Here is a 23,247-nt window from a genome sequence, read left to right as displayed (position 1 = left end):
ACCCGTGCCCGTGTCCCCGCATCCCCGCGCAGCAGAGGCTGCGGCGCTGCCTGTGGGTTTGGGGTCCCTGGGGGTCCCTGGGGGTGCTCGGGCAGGAGAAGCGAACGTGGCCCCACCACAAACGGCCTGATGGCGGGGAGAGGGGACGCAGCGGGGGGCCAGGACAGGCCGCGGCGGCGGCCGTGACCTCGGCTTTATTGGGCCCACGGGACCGGTGGTTCACACCGAGGGGGGCACGGCAGCTCCGCGGGGCGCACCGAGCCTTTCGGTAACTCCCGCCCCGAGGAGTGGGAATCCTGCCCTGCGCTGCTCCTGCATCCAGAGCCATTCCCGCTCTCCCTTCCCATCTTCTTCCACAGCTCAACCGCAGCCGGCTCGCAGGGGTTTGCACCGAGGAAGGGCCAACGTCGCCGCCGTGACCCCCAGCCACGCTGCGTCTGCCGAGTCCCAACGCGGTTCTTCTGGGATGCGCCGTGCCTGCAATACGGCACTCCCTGAAGCGATCAAAGCTCGCTTAAACAATTTGGGTCTGCGAGGCGAGGTGTCAGAAAACGCCTCTTTTTCCCGGCTGCAGTTTCACTTCGCATCACCCAACCGCTCGTTCTGCGCCGCCCCGCATCCCTGATTACGGTTTTGCCTCTGGAGAACGCGATTAGAGACCGGCCCTCGCTTCCACACTGCTGCCGCAAGCAAAACGCCATCCTGCAAGCGTGGCAGCCGGGGTGGGGGGAAAAATAATAGAAATAAACCCACGTGGAAGGTGGCTCCCCCAGCAGCGCCGGGTGGGACGCCTGTGCCTCCCAGTGCCTCCGGGTCCAGCTGGGAGAGACCCCCAGCCCCCCGTGCTTTCACCGCTGACACCAGAACGGGAACATGCGGCGCTGGCGGGGATTCGGTCTCTCAACCGGGACGCGGCAGGACCACAGGAGCACCAGTCACCGCGCTGGTGGATGGGATGCCCTGGGAAGGGGACAGTGCAGAAAGTGCCCAGAAGCACCCAGCCTGTCACCTAAAAATTTAACCTGGCTCCCTCTGGGGCTGTAGCTGTCCCCCCTCCCCGCTTCGCCCCAGGAAATGATCCTCAGACGGGGAAGTGTTCCTGTATTTATTTTTTATTAACCATTTATTTGTTTGTAATTGTTTTATTCTCACATTACAATCGTGTGGTTTTTTTAATATTTTTTTTATTTTTGTAAAATAAATAGAGATAAGTGAACTTTTAGGTAGGATGCTTTCCAGATCCTCGGTTAAACTTCATGATTGAATCTCTGCATCAGACCTGTGAAAACACAGCCCACACACGCACACGCTTAGATGAAAGCTAAACAGGCCGAGTTAGTTAAAAACCCACCTCCTGGCCGCAGGGGCCGGCTGGCACCGGGAGCAGCAGCTTCCCACCACGCATCTTCGCATTTTGCCAGGTATTTCTTGTTCCTTTCATGAATACACTGATAGAAGTTAAAAATCTATTGTTTTTTTTAAGCTGTGTATGTGAATCGGTTACGTGTAGATCCCAAACTCTGGCTCCACGCTTGCCGGCCCCTCGTCAGCTCCCGGCGCGGGCGGGACGGAGGAGACGCGTACCGCTGGGACCGACGCCGGCGCAGCACGGGAGCCGCTCAGCGGGTCGGGAAGAGGCACAGCTCTGTTAGACCATAATTAACTTTTGGTAACTCAAAAGTGGACTTCTAGGTAGTTTTTCTTAAGTTTAAAGCCTTTGATTCGTCATCCTGCGAAGTGGCCCTCGGCCCCCTGCTACGGGGGGACAGCGACGGTGCTCAGGGTAAGGACCCAGCGCCCAGCCTTTGGCACCTGCTCCATCGCCATGGTTCAAGGACCCCCACCGAAGCCGGTATCCAGACGTGCGTACGGCACTTTACATTCCCTGCAGCAAGCCCGGGCCAGCCAGCGGGCCAGCTCCATGACCCCTGCGTGGCCTCAGCGCATAGAGGAAACAAGATTATCTGGTGTACATGGAGCAGCGACAGGTCGGACGCGCTCCGCAGGCACCGCGACAGAGGTGAAGCCGCCATCCGCACAGGGAGAGAACGTTTCTCACCCCCTCCCTCACTGGTAGTTCCTTTACTGTCAGCCTCGTCGCTGGCAGTTTGCTGGGAGCCTGCAGACCCCGTGATACCGGCTGGAAGAAAAACTGGGGACTTCTGGACGCAGCAGGTCAACCTTTGTCGCTGCAGGGATTTTTGCACCGTGCAAGTTCTGTTCTTGGCCAGCTCGGCAGCGACCGCTTGAAAGAAAGCTGCCCTTTGGCTTTGCCTACCCCTTCCCCACACCCATCTCCAGACCCATCATGGATTTGAAGGGACAGAAACATTCATTATTCAGACATGGAAGGTGTGGAAGATGGAGCAGGCTTTCCCCTAGATAGCTGGGACAAAGCTGTTTTGCTCAAAGCAGGATGACCTGCTGTCTTCCCCCTCCTTTAGTGATTCTCTTGTGCTCAGACCATGTGTGGTTACATGCCCAGCTCTGCAGGGACAGACAGACAAGCCACAGCCATGTCCACACGATGCGTGCAGCTGCATACGCACAGCAGCAAGTGTGCAAATTCTCCTGACCATCACCTTGCTCAATATTAGCGTACTGGAGAGAAACGAAAGCCCGTGGCTTGAACCTGGAGCCTCCCTCGCTGCCTGGGCAGAGCTCCCAGGCTATCAAATGTGTTTGTGGAGTTCACTGTGGGCAGAAGGACAGTGACTGAGACACCCCAGACCTCCCCACCAGCACCGTGTGCTTGGGTGGAAAGTGGTTACGTGAGTGACTTGCTCCAGGCTTGTTGGGACGTTAGAGATGTCCGTTCTCTTTCTTCCCTCTTCTTCCTGTATGTGCAACTTTACGGGACGGCGGCATCCTGCCCTGCTCCTCTCATCTCCTCAAGCCCCTTTCCTCAGGATCCCTGCCTCCCCTTGCCACCAAGTTGCCTTCTGTCTCTGCTTCCACTGGAGAGGACGCTGCAGAGAGGACAAGGTTCATGCAGAGGAGACACTTTCCTGCCTCGCTTGCCCAGGTTCAGGCGGTGCAGGAGCACGTACGTTGCTCTGCAGATGGACACCTCGGGTCTCGCTGCCCTGCCGGAGGAATTACTGTTTGGCACAGGGTAGGCAGCAGCTGGAGGGGTCCCGTGGTCTGGTCGAACGCACGGAGCTGTAGGTGAGTCCTGATTTCAGTCCTTAAAGCAACCTACGCTCCAGCAAAACAAAGAAACAAAGACTAAACCAAAAAGCCCTTTTCAAGGGTATTGCCTCATCCAGTCCTTCCAAGCTCAGGAGCCGTGTTTCTAACAGAGAAGCCAACCACTGGAAACAAAAATAAAATGTTCCTTTTCTGTAGCTTTTAGAGGATATAGCTGGGGAAAAAAAAAAAACAAACCAACAAACAGAAAAGGAGATTGTCTCTCTTCCCCTTGTCAAAATAATCAGTAGCTAAGTCAGAAAAAAAATGTTCAAGTTATGGGTTGCAGCAGCAGCCAACACTAAACATTCAAGTCGATAATTTCACTATGTACATTATGGGTGAGACACGGCCCTGCCCGCTGGGACTCCCTTCTCCAGTGCCGCTGCCACGAGCCGTTATCTGATCCGCTTCTCCACCGAGTACACCGAGATGCAGTAGTCATTGCTTCCGACTGCCAGATGAGGCTGTGGAAAGAGCAAATCGGGGATAAACGTACAGGTGTCACGCAGTAATGAGAGGCACATCACAGACAAAATGGTAACGGTCGACATTTTCAGCAGTAACGCCCAGATGCTCAAAAGCTCTTAAGTGCATCTGCCAACGCAGCTCTGACGACATTTCTGCCAGCACCTACATCGTCCCAGCGAGTTATGTGCCCATTTCAGCCAGAGGGAAAAATTATGGTGACTATTAGTTGCCAACTACTAACATAATTTTTCTAAATGACTGCAAATCTGCTAGTTAGGAACAGTTGCCTGGACTGAAAATGAGCATTCCCCCCACTGAGCGGCCCAGGAGCAATCCCAGCCACGGAGACCCGCGCTGGACAGGACTTGCTTTGTTTGCTTATTTAAAGAGCAAAACATTTCAAACGATTAGCCACTTCTTTCTCTGTCCCCCAAACTGTAGGACAGCAAAATCACTCTTTAGCTTTGTGCAAAGCAGCTTTTCAAAACTGAGGAGGAGATGAGCTTTCCTTTAACCCTGCTATCTTCAGGATGCAAAATGCGTATAACCTAGGCAGGAAAACTGCCTTCCCTCTCCCTGCCCAGCTAATACCCACTCGCAGGATAGCACAGCTCTTCCCTCCTCTCCACCAGGCCTTTTATCATTCCCACCGCTCTCTCCCATTACATATTAAATATTTGTGTTCTGATCTGCAGGTTTCTAAAATAACTCTCTGTCTAAATGCCTTCTTTAACCTCCTCCTGTTCTTCCTATCCATTTACATTGTTTTCTTAGGCTTTCAGTCTCCTTCATTTATTCTCATCTCTGGGTGAGCAGAAGTCCATAATGCAGATGGGCACCTGCCTCCTAATTAAGTAGCAACCAGATTCCCTCTCTAATGACTACTGCAGAGCCACCTCAGCTGTGACATATTCTGAAATTTCCTTTTTACTCTGATTCATTCTAGACTTTATCAGCTTATGCCTTTAATTTTTGCGGTTCTCTCATTTTTCTGACGTGCAGTTTTTCTACTGCACAGCATCAGGTCTTCCTAAAGCCTTACATAAGGCGGTGTAAAAGCAGCCCCAGAGACACAGGGGTGAGCCTACCGTCTGCAAGAGAAGAGGCACGGAATAAATAAGCACATAAAATTTTGCGTGCTGGAAGTGAGAGGCTGCACACCTCTCCAGTCAGCTCCAGGCAAATTCACCTTGGACAAGTTCTGTGGCAAGAACTACAGAGCTAAGCCAGGCCGCAGTCCCAGGGCGATGGAAAGAAATGGGAACAGTATATCACGTCGATCTGCAAGTAAAAAGGGCTCAGCCGCTGGGAGTCCTGTTCTAGTCGTAGGTGCACCTCATAAACCAGCAGCGCCAGCGGCACCGCCAGTGTGGTCGTCTGGAACAGCCTGGAGAACAAGCACTGAAGGGCCTGGGCTGAGAGTCAGGCTCAAAGCATCCTCAGAAGACCAGGTTGGGGCAGCACATCTCTGCGCTAGAGGAGTCTCTGCGCCTTTCCTTCTTCCAACACGGACATTAAGACATGCAAATTCCAAAATCCCAAACCAGAGAATACAGACCCAGTGAGGATGGAAAGCCAGGCAGCTGATGGCTCCAACTCTTTGTCCCATAAAACCATCGTAGTATTTGATGTTGTTGATCAGCTCCCCGTTTCCATTGTAGATTGCGGTGAACTGATTCATTGAGCCACTAGAAGGGAATCAAGAGAACACGGTGTCACTGAGACTGCTGTGGTAACCACAACATTGCTGCCTGCAGCCCCCTTTTCAGCTGTGTTGACCTGAGCTGTTATCAGACTGGTGTGCAATGAGTTCTTGTAAGTGGGGAGACTGACTTCAACTGTACCACGGCAACCTCAGGGCAGAGGTATTTACAGAAAGGCTGGAACCGCAGTTACCTGTTACGCTGCAGGACTGAGACAGAAAAACACGAAGAGCTGATGCATGCACTCACTGAGAGCAGACCCCCCAACAACCTCCAGGATACGTGGCTGTGGAACGGTTGCTGGTCCCAACTCAGAGCCCAAAAACACACATGCTGACTTTGAACGGGGATCTGACACAGGAGCGTAAGACCGTACACCATCACTTTAAGTCACCGGTGCAGAGGTTTCACTAATGCATGCAAGGGATAAAATTCCTGAGCTGCAAACATGGGAAAGAAGCTGCCCTGTTTGCGGTGAGGTTAAAACAAACAACAAAACCAACAAAAACCCCCATGAATGATGTCTGCAGAGACAAATTATCCCCTCTGTCCATTCCAGGGATGCAGGAGATGAAACTAAAACTTACCATGCAAAGAGGTTGGCCTGGGGGTGAATGTCAAGGGCCGTCAGCCCTTTGACTATCTGAAGGACCTTCATGGACTCTGGCATCCGGGGGTCAAAGAACCGCACATCTCCGTTTACACTGCCAACACATGAGTTTCACAGCGTCAGGCTGTACCCAAACCAGATCCTAAAGCCCAGAAAATTGAGCCATATGTCTGTCTGTGAGCTGACCACCCTGACCAGAAAATTAGGCTAGAGAAGACATGCACCCTTGCCTTCTCCGTCGGTACGGCTGAATTCCCACCGACATCACTTATATTTGGTACGCGTTAAATGCTGTGCAAACAGCTCTGCCTCTGCCCTCAGGAGCGATCCGTTATTACTTGTATCGCTTACAGCTCATCGCTGGCTATAAGTGCCTTTACTGCTATGTCATACTCAATATACCAAGCTGTGTGTCAGACCCAAATTCCTTCTCCTTTTCACAGTAGGAAATTGTATTAGAAAACTCTAACCAGATGGGATCTGCTGGTACCATCCATTATGCCAAATGTCTGGACACAGATGCACAAGTCCTTGCTGTCCAAAGTACTCTGTGGACCAGGCGTAACGAACCCTGCTAACGCTCAGGCGATGTGTCAGTCCCGTTAATGACTTTATCAGGGAAGAGAGGGTGGGGAAAGCAACAGTGGCAGTGGCAAGATATCGTGCTTAGTAGATCAAGCACCTTTCAAACACAAATTATTTCTTTTGTTGTTAAGTGACCTCTCTGAAATACATCAGTGCGATCATGTCTGGTAGATGTGGAGAGGGTGCATCTTTTCCTACAGCCCTGGAACCGAGGACTGAAGATTTTGCTATGGTACATCTGCTCTTCTGAGCTCCTTCTAAGAGACTGGTCAACTGAGGTACAGAAAGACAAACAGAAAAGTCTCTTATGGAAACTAAATTCAAAATCAACTCATCTGATCTTATTCTGCTGGCAGCAGAAGTAAGGCTTTTGTCACCACAACTTTTCAAGTGTTATTTTTTTTCCAAGTCACTGATGGCCATACAACTGTGAATCACCCTATAGAATTAAGAACAACGAAAGCATTAAGAAACATATTGCCTTTGGTTTCTTTACCTCTGGAATATCCAATACTGATCAAAAGGCTGTTATAGAGGACTACTTATATCATTATAAGAAGCTGAAACTCCAGCTGTCATATAATTAAATTCAAGACAAATTAAACGCGAGGTTGATTTAGATCCTAAGGACTAGATGGAAATATTGTTTGAGAGAGATCAAATATACAGGAAATTCATTTAAAGCTTTGAACCTTAATAAGACTTGAAAATAGTTCTGAATGTACTGGAAGGCCATGCAAGAGCTTTAAAATGGAAGTGAAGTTCTGTGATGAGGGACTACATAGGAAAACACATCCCAGCTGAACAAGAACAGGCAATGACAAGTCAACAACAGCTAAGCTACTAAACCAGGATATTCAGAAGGTGTTGCAGGACCTTTTCTAGCAACGCTGTCAGCCTGATAAAAGCAGACCTGACGGTTAATTAGAAGCAGTGTGGCGGCACTAGCACGTAGATCAAAGCGGCCGAACACAATATCACGTGGTGAACCAGTGCCGGGCAATGGAGAGCCGCAGGATCTGGCTCACCAGAGCCACCAGTCCTGTGTTACAAACTCTTGCCTCTGGTCCAGAGAAGAAGTTTCTCTGAGGTTCAGAGAACGGCTGCACAAGCAATACAATGCCTTCAAGTTTTTCTGGAAACAGCTAGACCAAGACCTCGCTACGTCCTAACGTTTGTTCTTCTTGGATCTTGCTGTCAACTGAAGAAGAGAGTGAACTGGGAGAAACTGAGAGCAAGGTGGCTTGTCTCAACAAACCAAGTTCCTTTGGGATGAGACCAGACCTGTCTTTTGAAGTACAACGTTTTCTCATACCTCTTCAATCCCAAGAGAAAGCACCACGTGCTGAGAAGGGCACTAAGGAGAGGGAAAACCCAAGCCTTCAGACTGGCCAAGCGTACGGGCCTGACCCCTGGGATTGCTGAAGGAGATTACAGAAAGGAAGATTAAAAACTCTAATATGTGAGCTCGACAAATCTGGCAGCTGCATCACATAATCCCCTTTCTGAAAGTCTTAATACATTTCTGCCGGCCCATCCCCCACCTCAGGAATATTCTGAATCCCAGAAAATTATGTTTTGTTTTCATTTTGTAATCAAGAAAAAGAGCCTCTTTGTGTGCAAGCAGTGGCTTTGTGACAATAAATAATACTCTGCTGTTCTTTAATGGCCAAATAAGTATATGCAGCTCTCTCTGCAGTATTTACCAGGCAGCAGAAATGGATTTGTGTGTAGAAAATTGCTAGACAGCAAAGTAATCCTGCACAGCAATATGCCCAACAGATGCAACATCAACCTTCCTTCTCATGTTCTCTCTCAAATGACCCCACAGAAATGTTGGCAATAAAGAAGAACAACCATAAGATATACTATATCTAGCTTAGGTTTCTGGTTCACTCCACTCCTCCCTCACATGCCTCGTGATAGTGATTTCAGCAAAGACGCCTTCTTGTTTACTCTCAAACCTCACTAACAGGCTTCCAAGGAAAGCTTCACATTTCTTTTTGCCTTCTCTCCACTGAGTTTGGAGCAGGACTTAATTACTGAACCAAATGTCGAACTAAAGAGCTTTACCCTCTCAGCTCTCGAAATACCAGAGGCAGATTTGAAATAGAAAAGCATACTCTGTTTAAGAGAAAACAGCTCAAAGAGTAAAATCTCTTTTACCTGACGCTCATGATGTTGCCTTCAGGATGTTTCTGCAAGTATGCTTTCACCACCCAGGCCGTGTGCTCCCGGTAGGTCATGACACGGCTGAGGATCAAGCAGAGAAACATTTTGAAGGGAAGGAGGAGGAAACGTGAGGTTCCCACCAAAGCCGGGAAGGACGGGTAGTTACCATTCACTCAGAGCCATCCTCCTGTCAAACACGCGGATGGAACCGTCACCCAACCCCGCCACAATTAATGAACGATGAGAATCACACGAGAGGCTGGTCACACAGCTGTCAGCTCCGGTGGGGATATCCTAGGGAGAAAGCACACAAAGCTGAGACCATGATGTGTCTTCAAGTCTAGAGCCCCAAAAAGAAGGCACTAGAGTCAAGGTGCTAAACCAGATGGACCCTGCGTCCTCCTCCTCGTCCTTTCTCCATTCTGTACATCAGCCCAAAACTAAACCAGAGTTTCCACCTGTCATGCAGAACACCGTGACACTGTGTCGGCGTGAAGTTTTCCTTCAGGCTCTCTGGACACGGCCAGAAACGACGGGGTGGTGACCCTGGGGACGACAGTCACTGCTGCTGCCGTGTGTTGGAGCCACAAGTCCCACAGATCGACCCAAAGAGCCAGGCCCAGAGGAGGAATTCCCGCAAAACCAGCTTTCGCAGATCATTCAGCTTTATAAACCCCAATGAAGGCAAGGTCTGTTTTGGGAAGGAGAAGTTAATATTATTCTCTACTAAGAATATCTAATTAAAATAAGTGGCCAGAGGAGTTATTTCTCCATAAACCATCTTTGTTGCGTACAAGTTGTACATGACATTGGAATGGCAGGAGGGACTGTATATATTTGGAGGAGAAGAGTCATATAAGACAAATATACCTGTAGAAGGCAAAAAGTTGTAATGGCATATATAAGGCCACATATAAACCCAAACATATAGTATGCTATAGATAATACCACCTATGCAAAAAAAGGTAAAAAGCTGCAAGGTATTAGTCCTTTTTGTGCATCAAATCAACACTCAAATAAGTTCTAGGAAGTTATTCAAATGCCTCTCGTAAAAGAAGTTTTTTTTTCATCTGTGCCAGACAAAAAAACATACTGGGCCCCTGGAAACAATAAAATGATTTTACCAGAAGGTAGTTCCTTTTACTCAGAATGGCTCCAGTTGTCGTTAATGAAGCCCATTTCCTTCAGTTTATTTTTATTTTTTATTTTACTTTTTAAACACTTAGCGCTCTTCCTCCTTTCATCATTAGGACCATCACTACACCTCTGCAGAGCCCCGGCAGTTGTTGCAAATGGGCCAAGCTAAGCAGACTAAGTGCGACCTTCCTCTTCACCACAGCCAGGCAGCCACAGGCGGCGATGAGGCAGCTCCGCTGCTCCTGAACAACGTCAGAGTAGACACGTAAGCCTTAGACTGACTACAATACAGCACCGGAGAATCACTTACGCAAGATCAAGCGAGCCAGTGCTGTGCCACCTATCAATCCCCGCGTTGGGACATGTGACAAGTAGCTTCAGGTTATCTCATTAGATGCCAGACACTGGGTGTATTAGAAAAAAAAAAAACGACATGGAAAAAGAAAACTGGAGCTCACGAGGACAGCTGTGCTGGGAACACGTTGTGCACTCTAATGCTGCTACTTTCCCCCTTTTTACTTGCTATAAGCAAAAGAATTGCTTGGAATAATGTCTGTACCCGTTACAAGGAAAAACATTTTCAATTAAAACAGGTAAAAAAACTAATCAGCACTGAAAAAGTAGGATAACAATCAGGAGGCACGTTAGAACTGCATTAGCTCATTTCACACTTCTATCCTATTTTCACTTCTGTGCACGTTCACCTTTCCTAGCCGCTATTCGCAGCCCCAGCTGAGCGGGGAAGCTGCTGGCTCGGGGCACCAACCTTCGGGGCTGTTCTCAGCAGCTCCTCTAACTGCCTAAACCCAGATCCTGTCTTTGAAGCAGGAACAATCAGCAGAAGTGAAAATGAAGCACTTGTTTCTTCGGCTGCATCCCAAGCGCTTCCAGAGGTACACGTTTTGTAGTTCAAAGAGTGGGAAGGCACCTTTATTAGCTTGGATTACATAGCTTCGCTGCTCTTTGTGCTGAATTTCACTTTTCCAGTGTTACTGAGTCAGGAAGTTTCAATCACTTGAATTTCAATACGACCAATCTTTGCAATTAAAAAAGAAACAACATGTTTTTAGATACTTTCAGTGCAATCATTAATCATCATAATTTAAAAGATTTTCACCTCCTGAATTTTGCCGTTCCCTAATTTACATAGAAAAAATAGTATGTGAAAGTAATTAAGATTAACATAGGCTTAATTATCCTGCATTGCAGGGTCAAAGTGTCGTAATTAATGTTCATCCAAGGGTAATTAATTTCTATAAGCTTTGAAAACTAGTCTTCCTTTTTTCTCCAGCACGGTGACTCCATTCTCACAGACCAGCTGCTTCTCCTTATAATTTCTGAGAAACTTCCATTTGATTACAACTGACATCAATGCTTGCAGCGTCTTTTCCCCATTACACTGCACAGAAAGTTACGTACGACTGAAATACCGCTTTCGTGCTGCCTGTTTTCAGAGGTGAGATGCGAACACCCCAGGGTGCCCCAGCGTGCGGGTCTGCAGAGCTCCCCAGGGAGACGCGGGGACGCCGAGGGAGCTGCCAGCAGGCTCGCAGGCATCTTCATCCTTGGATACCAGGGCCAGACAACATGGAGCAAGCTTCCGACCTGAGTCCGGCTGGCCAAAGCCAGCGACAATTCCACTGGCTGCACGTCACCAGTGCACGGTTAGGAAATGCTCGCGTTTCTGTCCTGCTGAGCACGCGGGTCCCGACTCAGGAGCGGACTGAGCAGGTACGTAAGTGCTCTCTGTGTGGATGCAGCTTTCCTGAAAACAGACCTTTGGCTGATAGGCACGAGAGCAGTGTGGCTCTGTAATTGCCTCTGTGTGCTTCCCAGCGAAGCAGAGATGGCAGCAGTAAGCCCGAATCCTCTATCATCGACCCAACTCACCACTAAATTTCCTCAAGAATTCTTACACTATTTCAGTTATAGGCTAATAGGAAACCCTTATCTGCATCCTGGTGCCTGCCTCTGGATTTCACAGCCTCACCTCTCCCAAACACTACTGCAGACCACCCAGAATAACAGCAGCAGCTTCCAGGAAAGACCTGACACGCTTACTAAGTACGTGTGTATTTTCATTTATCTGGTAACATGACTCTGAAGCAGGGAAGCAGAAGCTCCAGAACCTGTCAGCTCTTCACAGAGGGGTCTCAGATGCTTTGGCTGGCACAGGGTAACTCACTGCATGGGATGTGTTCTGGGAGGGAAAAGGCGAATGGGACAAACCCGCAGGTGTTACCTGTACTTTCATTTCCCGGTCTGTGTCCCAGATCCGGATTATCCTCACATCTCCCGATGTCATCAGGAGCCCGGTTTCTTGTTCCCAGTCGACTACCATTCCTGCTCCTAAGATAAAACACAGGCAGGGCATGCAAATTACTCTCCACATCAGCACGGGCAGAGCTGCACTAATTATAACACCAACTTTTGTGACCTCATGCTACAGAAACTATGGTTATTAAAGGAAATTTAAAATTACATACACACATATCCATACGTCCTCCAAACGGGATCAAATCAGCTGGTCCAAAATATGTCTTTGACCCCTTGGCTAGCTTAAGTGCTTAGAAAAGCCGAGGTGCAGATGGCCCCCGCAGGCAGGTGAATACAGCCTTCCAGGGACTTTGCCAAGCTACTGGGGACTTCCAAGGGACTCTTAATAAATTATCCACCACTTTATGAGAACATTGGATTAAATGATGATTGAAGTAGACTAAACTGGTGACATCTCACACAGCAACACCTGAGAGCCTCTGGATTACCCTGACTCCTCATTCTAATAGAAATATGTGGCTAAGGGGAGATGTTTCTAAACAAGGAATAGCAAAGTCATTGCTGCAAGATACTGAATTAAAGAGCTTGGTAGGACTAAAAACCAATTTGCTATACAGACAGGTAAGGAGGGGAACATTCTGCAATTACACTAGCTCAAATGCATTTACGAGAGCTTTTGCTCCTCATCTTTAAGGGCGTAAACTGATTGCTAGGTGAAGTTTAGAACAATGTCCCATCCGTGCTGCAAGACAATTACAAGGGATTTTCTATCCCCAAAGCACCTGACATGGGCACCTGCTTACAGACGGGTTGGTGGACTGCATGAACTCATGAACTTTGCCAGTACGGCAATTTCCAGAGAAGAGTAACTGTATGTCACCTCCTTTCCCAGCGGAGGGAATAAGATGTCCAAAAGTCATCGAGCAAGCTGGCTCTCCTAAGCACAGAGCACGCAAGCATCAGAACAAACCAGACATGGGGACTCGGGAAATAGCTGGCAATGAAGGCCCTGACTCGGCAGGGGAAATCTCCGAGGAACAATTCTTATACATTTAATTAGTAGGGACTTCTTTGTACCTGTGTGCTACCTCCACAGTACAGAAACGTTTCGCTTAAAGCGGAGAGCTGTACACCAATTATCTTTGCTTTTTACGTTGCAAAGACTGACCAACCCCAAACCTGCGGGTTTTCCAGGAAGACTCTTATTCATCCATTAAAAACACAAATAAAAAGCCCCAGGAGCGCTACACGAGGAAACCAGACAAGAACTCCAGGTTTTGGGTTTGTTTTCGTCTCCTTGGGGAGGGCTCTCCCTTCGGCAGAGGCAGAAGCAGCATCCTTGCCTTGCAGAAGCAGCGGTTCATCCTCTCGTCCATGCCAAACTGAGACTCCGGTGCTGAGAAATATTTTATAACCCCGTGCAAGCCAGAGTCAGAAAGCACTCCGCAATGCATCAGGACTGCAGGCTCCTGCTCCGAGCCATTCGCAGCTGCCTTCAGTGGGATTCCTGTATTTCCACTCCGCAACTTGCTTGTCCAGAAGGTACAAATGTGAATTTATCTCAATTTATTGCTAGGAATTAGCCCCAGCAGGAAATTTAAACCTACCCCAACATGCTCTTTGTCACCAAAGGGCCGTAAGGGCTTTTTACCAGACCAAACACCTTTACAGGGCACAAAGGAAACAACAAAGGCATCCTATAAACACCGAGTTTTCTTCAAAGATGATGAAATGACCTTGTTTTGCACAGACTCAGATAAAACACTTTGCCCATCTCCCCTTCCTAAGCATCGCATGCAAGCCGTTTCCTGATCTTGCTGCGTACCACTGAGAAGATTACTGAAGGTTACTGACAGTCCGTCATCTTACCGCGGGAAATTCGGGACTCTCAGCTAAGCTGAGAGCTCGTATCTTTATCTTGCGAGTCAAATTGATTGTTACTTCAGATTGCCTGGCAGCTCGGAGGGCTGCTAGAGATCTGAGGCAAACAAGCAGGCAGTGATTTAGATGATAAACATCACTGAAGTGTTTTCATTTGTCATCTTGTTTATGGCCCATGTGACAAGATAAACCTGGCAGGCTGAGATAGATATCGCCATTACCATCACTGATGGAGTTAAGTAGGCAATGTGCTCTTAGGCAGTTTTAAAGCTCCCAATTTTCCAGTTACATTCCCCAGTTTGAAGACAATGTTTTTCTTCAGTTTGATCGGTAGCAAGTCCCCAGCCTGCTGTGGTCCCAGGTGTCTTTTCTATGGAGGGGGACAGAGATGGTGAATTCAGGGTGATGACTGGCGGTTTTGGTGCTTGCCTTGGCTTATCTGTCAGGAATTTAAACACTGAGGGCAGTCAGCAAGGCCAGCTAGGCGGCTAGGGAAAGTTTCACTGAGGGAAGAAGCTCCAGAGGGGTTTCACTTCATGTAAAATGGTAGAGAGATCTCCCATGAGAGATGACCAGATAGAAAGGACAAGGGATCATCCCGAACCAGGAGCTGACAGAGCCCACAGGTGGAAAGAAAGGAAGGAGGTGACGTTGGTGTACGGTGCGGCTTGTGCTCTGCCAAGCAGCCAATGCAGCTCCTGCCTCTCTTATAAAACTTAAATAGTCCATATAAGCGATAACCTCTGCTCTCCTGAAGAGGGAAGTGCAGCATTTGATCATCAACAACGGATCTTCCCTTTCTTTCGTCAGCCTTCTTATTCTCTCAAGAAAATACGCAATACCATTTTTGCTGCTTCTGATGCACAGCGCTCGCGGGTGGACCAGGCAGTCTCCGAGTACGGGATGCTCCTATTGCGCCACACAACGCAGGCACCAGAAATAACAGAACATTTGCATGAAAGCCGCAGCCGAGGAGAACTCCTGGCACCTTCGCACTGGGACATGGGGCCAGCTCCATCTGCAGCCTGGAACGGTGGCGGGTCCCGGCTGCAGAGGTCGCGCCTGTGCCGAGCACCAGCCCCGGGCCGGGGGTCTGCTCCCGCTGCAGCCCAGGCGATGCCCTGACAAAGAAGTGGGTGAAGGAAAGGGGGAAAGGGGACCCCAGGATGCGACTGGGAATGCTAAACCAGAATTCAAATGTGTCTGAAAAGAAGAAAAGCCTTTGTACATAAATTTAAGTCGTTCGCAAGCGTGTAACAGGGAAGGCTTCCTCTGACTGTGAAATGTTAAATTCAAAGATGACACTCACAGTACGAAATGAGACATAAATAGCTGAACTATTTCTATGTAAGAGCAAACGTTTTCATGGTGGAAATGATACAGTATTGGCTCATGTTTATATGTTAAATTTCTAGTATTTTGGGACGAGAAGCAAATGTGGGACTTAATACTAATTATCATTTCCTTTTTAATTAACAGAGGTCCTGCTCCAGGATGTTACAACTGAGACTGCAGTTCACCTGCTGGCTTTTGGCTTGCACGTTTGGCACCTACGATGCTTCTCAGCCTCATTCTGGCAAAAAGGTAACGCGCTCTGCGAACCCATGCAATCTCCGCTCCTTGCCTGAGCCCTGCAGCCAGGTTCTGCACTGCCACCCTATTTCCAAGCTCCCACCTACTTACAGAAACGGAGCAAACAGGGGCAACGCCGCGACACCAATGCGACCATCTGACAACGGCCAGTAGTGAAACCGTGGTACTGCAGAAACAGGCATCCTAGCAATACACTTCTGTTAACGCATCATTAGTTAAGATTACAATGTTCCCATAAGGAATATTATGCTCTCAGATTATGAGCAACAAATCTCCCACAGCTCAGGAAAAGAAATTTTTAAAGGTTTGTGGTGGGTTTTTGTTTTTGTTTGTTTGTTTGGTTGGTTTTGTTTGTTTGTTTTTGAGTCTTTTAACCCAAGTACTTGCAGTTCTGTATGATGCAAGTTTATACACAAGGCAACGCATACCAACAGCCGTTCTTGAAGCTGTAACTTTCTATGGCTCTTCCCTCAGGATTCCCCCGAGCAACAGATTTGTCTGGATGGGATAGTTCCTTGTATAAATTTCAGTAAATAACACTGGTGTTGAAAGCAGCTGCATTCCAAGTGTCTGCACTTATTTTTAACATCACTGGAACGTGGCCAGCCTGTACTTGGCATTTCAATGAAATCATGAATACCTACATAGAACACTATAAAAGCATCTCGGATTCTGACTGATGATTTTTTAATCATGGGCCCTCCTGGTTGAGCAATCAGGCGCATCACTGTTTTAATTTCCAGGAAGCAGCGGGAGGGTTGTATGACCTCACTCATCATTAATTTCTACAACATCCTTTCAAAAAGTGTCCCTCTTCTTATGCCAAGGACTATGCACAGCAAGGGAGAAGAGTAGCTGTGATGCTGGGAATCCAATTAAAAGAACACAAACCCCTGGCGCTGCAATTCTCCAATTATTTTATTGCCATAAGAAAACAGGACCAGAAATAAGGTGCTTCTCCCAAACTTCTTATTCTGAAAGGATAAGATACCAATCCCTGGGGAGATGTAGGAAGCCTCACTCTACTTTTCTCTCTCCCTCTTGTTCTCCAGTGTAAGCTCTCTTTGAGTTTGATCATTTGGTCAGCTCCTTTTGCAGGTTAGAGCCTTCCCTCTGCCAAGGCTCCTCTCTGTCGCAGGCTGCCCCGTGCAGCTCAAGAGCCCTGCAGCTCCCCATGAAGCTTCCCTTCCAGTAAGCTGCCTCTTCTGTTCCCTTCAGGAAGCTGAACTTCTCTTTCTAAGAACGCTCCGAGGCTGCCTCTCCACCCTCTCCCATCTGGATTGCTGCCTGCCTGCCAGAAGAGCCAGCAGTACTCAAAGGAGAGCCGAGCCTCCAGAGGGCAAGGTCCTGTTTTTCTGCAGAGCAGGTATTTGACACCTTTCACTTTGTTTCGTAAGCCCCAGGAGAGCAGGAAGGAAGCAGGGACCTGGCAAATATGTGCTTATTTTTTCTTGCTTGGGATCAGTATAAATTTTCTCGAGGTAAGACAGATTACAGCTGTTTACATATCAGCACCAACAACCCCCACGAGGCAGCGATGGATAGAGGTGGGCACAGGTCAGATGTATATTCTCTTGTTAACGCCGTCTCCTTCTTCATATTGCGCATTCAGTTGTGCTGACGGGAGGTAATGCAGCGGTGTGCTGAGACCCCCCACGAGAGCTCCGACGGAGCAGGGGTGAAGCAGCCTGGGCAGAGGGTCACACTAATGCATCTCAAGACTCCTGATCGCTCGGCTGCCTTCCCGATGCTGAATTCACCAGCTGCAGGCTTTGCTCTGTGCTCACGTGAACTTTAGGGATTCCCGGGCTGACTTGCACAGTGGCCTGATACGACCTGGACCATTAAGCCATTGCTCTTTCTCTAATTTACCGCTGATCTGCAATACAGCAGAGCCCGGTGATTCCTGCCTAAAACCAGCAACCCAGTGATGCGAGAGTGAAGAGACAGTCCCCTCTCTCTCTTCAGGTAAAAATTCCTCACAGAAGCCTAGGCAATGAGAACAGATTATCTGTGCTTTAGTGACAAAACTAGTATATTTTATCTAAATATTGCTGATGTATTTTTCTGTCAAACAAATAGCTAATCTCATACGTTTTTAAGACTTCTTCAGTGGGAGAGAAGGAATCCTTCTGCTGCATTTTTCACTAGGAGAACACCTGGCTGCAAAACGCTGGTGAATGCTTTTTATTGATTCTCCGTTATTTGTGTGCTTGGGACAGAGCGCGATTGCTTGGCATCAGCGGTATCGATCCAGCAAGGGAGTGGCTGGTATTTCCTTAAACTGTTCGGATGCCCGGTTTACTGAGCAGGGAATTCCCTGCAGCCAAGTCTTGCTAATTTTAGCCTTTCCCTTTGCCAGTGGATTTTTGAGTTTTTATCAGTCAGCAAATATTAATAATTGATGAATAACTCAAGATGACTACGTCAACATTAGCGTCCACGGACGTGCACACACACAAAGGCGCCCTGACGCATCAGCCATCTGTTTCCCCCGAAGACCTTGGGAGCAGAGGAGGGGGCCAGGCTCCAGAGCAATGCAGACACTGCACAGTCCTGGCTTCTACAGATGGCAGCTGGGGAGTTCATTTACCTTCCTTCCACGTGAAAGAACAGAATTTGTAAAATTTATTAGGCATATCCTTGCCGAAAGTCCACTATTCTAAGCCTCCCAGGAAAGATTAATCAGCTGCTCCTTTTCACATGATCTTTATAGCAAAAGTGTATTATAAACCCCAGTAAAATCCACATTAGCTTAACAGCGGTTCACGTTTGGAACCTGTCATTCAAACCCTTTTGTCCAGGGACGCTTTGAAATCTTCCTGGAAAAGAGAGACTTGTACATCCCACCCACACCTCCTCTCGCTGCAGAGAGCTCAGAGTACCTGAAGATGCCCTTTTCCCAGCGGTTGGCTACGCTTACCTAGAGAGCACAGACACCCTCCCTGCATTTCTCATGGCTGTTAGGGACACAGACACAAGGCGAGGAATGGGAGAGGTAGAAGCAGCAAAGCTTTCCAGGAACCACAAGGACCCAGCAGTCATTCAAACAATGCCAAAAAAACAACCAGTCAACCAACCCAAAGCCAGACGAGGAGGTCCTTCCCACCCCAGCTGATCATAGGTAACAGGAAAGAAAGCACTCACCTCCCTGTTTACTTCTGTCAAGATAGATTGAAACCCTTCGGGCCAGACCTGTGAGAAGACAGGGATTAAGGGGTTGATGCTAAGGGTAAGTTGGTCAGCGAGAGCAAAAATAAATCTTAAAAAAGGATTAGAAAAAGCAACTCAAATTAAAGGAAAGAACATAAAAGAGAAGCAGAAGCACCAAGAGCAGCACATGCCTCCATCCAGAGAGCAGGCACTAGTTCAATCACAGCATTCCCTGGGAAGCCATCAACGGTGGCGCCTGTCGTGTGTGAAGTGAGTATTCTGGCTGGCTGACAACAGCACAGATTTGACATTTCTTCTTGAGCAAGGAGACTATCCTTTGCATGATCTGGTCCCTGTTCTGAAGCAAAACGCATCAGGAAGCGACAGACAGAAATCCAAATAACTCAAGCACAGAACACGAGGCTTCTGCCATGGAAGGTCTTGGGCTCCCCGCAGCAGTGCCGCTGCGCCGGGGACTCCTCTGCCCCGTGCTTCAGGGCATAGCTAACCAGCCTGCAGAGAGCGCAAACAACTTAAGGGCTGTTTAAACGGAGCACCCGTAAGTTAGCCACAGACTAATTTCTAGCCGTTAGGCAATAAGAGAGCACTGCAGCGCGGCAGTGAACGGGGAGGTGAGAGGCACCTTGGGACAACCCTGGAAAATATCGCACAGGGAGCTCCAGGTATTCAGGAAGAGACTGGGCTGAGCCCTTCGGTCCTCCCCTGGCACCCCTTTAGAAGTGATATACTGGTTTTCTGTGCTGAACTGGAGAAGGGAAAGCAACGCAGGCATCTGCGGCAGCACACAAGGAGCTGGGGAGGGAACAGCTGAGCAGACGGCGTCTGGTAATTGTGAAGCAGCTGGTTACACTTCTGTATTTTTCCAAATTCCAGAACTGTACTGTTTTAAAGGGCAAAGCCATTCTGACTGGGGGATCGTGGCTTGTTTCCCTTTGTCAGAAAGAAACAATACAAAACATGGTACTTTTGTTCAGAAGCACGAGCACGGCCACTTGTCGTAAAAGACAGCCCGAGAGCTGCGCGACCCAGCCTGCCCGGCGGTGCAAATTCAGAGCGGCTCCAGACCCAGCTCTCGTGCAGACGCCAGGCGATGGGTCTCTGTGCTGCTCTGCAAGCCCACGCCGCTCACGCAACCCGCAGCCTTCAAACACCCTTTTCTGTAGAAATTGCCAGAATTCCCAAAGCCTCCTGCTGTGAAATCACAGCTTCAGAGCACGTCAGGTTTATGTTCTTCCTACGCTGCTCGCTAGAAAATGCTTAGTTTTTCCTACATCTTTTGAAACACTAGGCTATTAACAACAGGCGTTTTGCCTTTTTCTCAGCCCCCTCCGTCTCTCATGCTGGAGATTCCCAGTCACTGCCTTACGCTAGAGCACCTGGTACCAATGCTGCTTTGAACACCCTGATTTTGATTGAAAGATATTTTCTTGGTGCATCACGAGTGCTGATCTAAACAAGATCAAAATAAAAAAATCTTATACAGAAAAAAGAGGGTTCCCACACAGTAGTTTGCCAGCATTTACATTAAGACTCACCTACCCTGAGTCTCAAGTCAACTATTAACTGCAATGAACTGGGGCCAAGTTTAACACACTAGCTTGGCTGTCTCAGCTCCTTTCTCTTACCTGGGGCTGCACACCACAACCAAGTCCTCTACAGACTACAGAAGTTTAAGTTCTGTGCCTCACTCTGGTCTGCTCCCCCTCGCAGGCAGCCCCTGAGCATGTTATTGTTGACCTCGCATTGCTCGGACAACCCGGGGATGCTTTTTAAGCTTCCAAAGGATGCATTTAGGTATTACATATTCCTCTCTCCTTTTATAAGTGGGAAAACTGCCTAGAAAAGTCAGTATTCTGGTTGCTGTCAAGAAAACCATTAAATTCAGAGATGAGTATGACACAGGGGAAAAGGGTGGGAGAGGAGAGAAGTAAATCAATAGTAGGAGCAAACAAACTCCAGTAAAACTCCTGAGCTCTGTAGCTTCAAAGATGCATCTTCAGTTTTATGAGCCAGTGCTGGACCACAACTATGGTCTTGGCAGCAAAAGAACCGTGCGAGAGAGTCTCGTTTTCCAAGGGGACTTGATCCACATAGCTCTTTTGAAGTGACTACATTTATTTCTCTCTCCACAAAGAAATCTGTCCTTCTCTGTCCGAACCCAATTCTATTGCTCCGAAGGTGAAAAGCAAAGAAAACAGGCCCCAGACTTCCTAAGACTATGCAGGAAAGAAAAGGTGGGGGAAAAACAAAATCTTAAAGAGAACAGACTTAAAAGTTTCAAAACTCCTGTTTTGGCAAGCGTAGCCATTCGACTCTTATAGCTAAATCAGCTCTTGCCTCAGCTCTTAACCTATTTTGCACTGTCAGACATTGATGCTAACAATCCTCTCTGCTATATTAAAGGCCTGTAGAGAGTAAGGTACAATCAGCAAACGTTATGCCTTGGTAAGGTGCATGTAGAAAGTAAGGCAGGAAAATGGAATTAGCCTGAAGGAGTTCAGTCGACAGTTGTCAGCATCCTCCCTGAACACGACCGACGATGCAGCGAGAAGCCGATGACCAGAGCAGTCTGGGGGAATTCCCAGTCGTTTGGGCGAGTCCGTTACCGGCACGAAGGAAGCAAGGTCCTGAATCCAGGGATAGGAAACATTAACCAACATCCTTCAGGAAAGCTGGTGTTGACAAGAAAGTACAGACCAACCGAATGACACTACGAAGGGCAGCTTCAGATGGCTACTGGACACCTTCCTCTCTGCCTAAGGACATCCAGACCTTTCACCACTCGGTGCATTACCACTGTTTTCCTCCTGCTTTTATCGACATCTCTGCAAAGAGCAGGTTTTGACCATGGCAATTTTCATAGTACGCTGCAAACTTCCAGCAGCTTATAATCAGTTTTGTGCACATACCGCAGCGAGGCACAGAGCCTAAAGTTACCTCAAACACAGTTCCTCTTTCCTAAAACACCAGAGACAAACCATGAGGTGTTAAGGAAAACATAACAGATATGAGCTCAACAAGGCAGCACTAGTAAAATCCAACGAATAGCTAAAAGAGCTGTGTCAGGCTCCTGTGATGAACCACATAAGCTCAGAAATGAGAACTGTCAGATTTTAAGGTCGGGATGAATTATGATGGTCATCTCATCTGACCTCCTGCACAGCACAAGCCAGGGAGCCTCACCCAGCAATTCCCGCATCAATCCCACAAGTGCTGATTGAACTACCGCACATTTAGAAAAACGTGTAGCCTTGATTAAAAATATCTAAGTGACAGAGAATCACCATTAGAGCATTAGTACATTACCAAGTCTCAGAAGGACGAAACCTCCACCTCCTTTTATGTCCTAAAACAGACTTCAGGGTTATTCAAACTGGTCTTCTGGCTTCATCCTGGGTATGGCTGGATGCCAGTGCTCCTTTTTACACCTTTTTCTATCCAACTTTTCTAACATTCAAAGCAGGTAATGTCTAACTGTGCCGTCCTTCTGCACGGGTCAGATTTAGATTGCATATTCTCTTGCCACCTCCTGACCCACAATAAAGAGTGAAGAATAATTGCCAAAATTTGAGCTCAGGCTAAAGGAGGTCACAGGTGCAACATGCAAAGCTGTGCAAAGGCTGAGCAGCCCATCAGATGGAAAGAGGCAATACGTGAGCTACCACCCCACCCAAAGGGGAAGAACAACCTCCTGCCATGCCAAGCATGGAGCAGGGCAGCGCCCAGTTCCACCGTTGTTCTCCAGTTCTCTCCTTAGGAGCACAGTTAAGAGGAACGCTTGGGCAAGACAGCTGCTGGGAAGCTTGTAAAGGACAAGGACTTTGTGCCCTTCTGCTCCCCAGCAAGAGGCTGCTCTGGTTGTTCTTCAGTGCGTGCGTGTCAGATTGCTGTGCTGGGCTTTCGGTTTTGTTGGTTTGTTTTGTGAGAAATGGAAAAGCGATTCCTCACCAAGGCCTGCCAAAAGGCCATTCCAGAAGGCAGAGACTGTTGAACAAGGATGTTACTGATGGCTGAAGTTGAGAAACCCATTTTATTCTCCCCATCCATAGAAAAAACCCTGCCATCGCAAATTATTTTTATCCCCCTGAACAAAACTTAGTGGGAACCCACCTCGCGTAGTTGGCAGCATGTCTGACAGCCCCTGCCAGGCAGTTACCATCTCTGGGTTCTTTTCCAGGTCTGCAAAGTTCTTCCACACTCTGATGGCACCATCATCTTGGGAGACACAGAAAAAGAGAACAGAGTGCAACGTCACTGCTGATGCAACTCTCATAATTACTTGTGCACAACAAAGGAAGAAGAGAAGCAGAACTGTAGTCATACAAACGCCAAAACTGAGTGTGTCACTTGAACTTAATCCTTTTTATTAGAGTTGTTTTTCCTCTCTAATCTTACATCCATGAAACCTAAAGCATTGTTCTGCTGGAAACTGTTCTGGAAGAGCTTTTCTCCTTC

The 23,247-nt window shown here is 48.0% G+C and overlaps 1 protein-coding gene across 5 annotated transcripts in view; it reads right to left on the bottom strand.

The window, feature by feature from the left end:
- Nucleotides 1-1,091: 1,091 nt before the first annotated feature.
- Nucleotides 1,092-23,247, bottom strand: part of RPTOR (regulatory associated protein of MTOR complex 1) — a 160,169-nt gene continuing 138,013 nt past the window's right edge. For 4 of the 5 annotated variants that reach the window (XM_087750829.1, XM_087750827.1, XM_087750825.1 and 1 more), the window contains 8 exons: nucleotides 22,903-23,007; nucleotides 18,766-18,813; nucleotides 12,110-12,216; nucleotides 8,897-9,024; nucleotides 8,725-8,811; nucleotides 5,951-6,067; nucleotides 5,219-5,348; nucleotides 1,092-3,656 (listed from right to left, as the gene is read on the bottom strand). In XM_087750829.1, the coding sequence (XP_087606955.1) occupies nucleotides 3,588-3,656; nucleotides 5,219-5,348; nucleotides 5,951-6,067; nucleotides 8,725-8,811; nucleotides 8,897-9,024; nucleotides 12,110-12,216; nucleotides 18,766-18,813; nucleotides 22,903-23,007 (791 nt within the window). In that variant the 3' untranslated portion in view covers nucleotides 1,092-3,587. The remainder of the gene's footprint in view (nucleotides 3,657-5,218; nucleotides 5,349-5,950; nucleotides 6,068-8,724; nucleotides 8,812-8,896; nucleotides 9,025-12,109; nucleotides 12,217-18,765; nucleotides 18,814-22,902; nucleotides 23,008-23,247) is intronic. The other variant, XM_087750826.1, reaches the window with a different exon arrangement.

Source organism: Nipponia nippon, unplaced genomic scaffold (genome assembly GCF_047370975.1).
Source record: "Nipponia nippon isolate SJK-2023a ecotype South Korea unplaced genomic scaffold, ASM4737097v1 scaffold_14, whole genome shotgun sequence".
Lineage (NCBI taxonomy): Eukaryota > Metazoa > Chordata > Aves > Pelecaniformes > Threskiornithidae > Nipponia > Nipponia nippon.
This window is presented reverse-complemented; position numbering and strand designations above follow the sequence as displayed.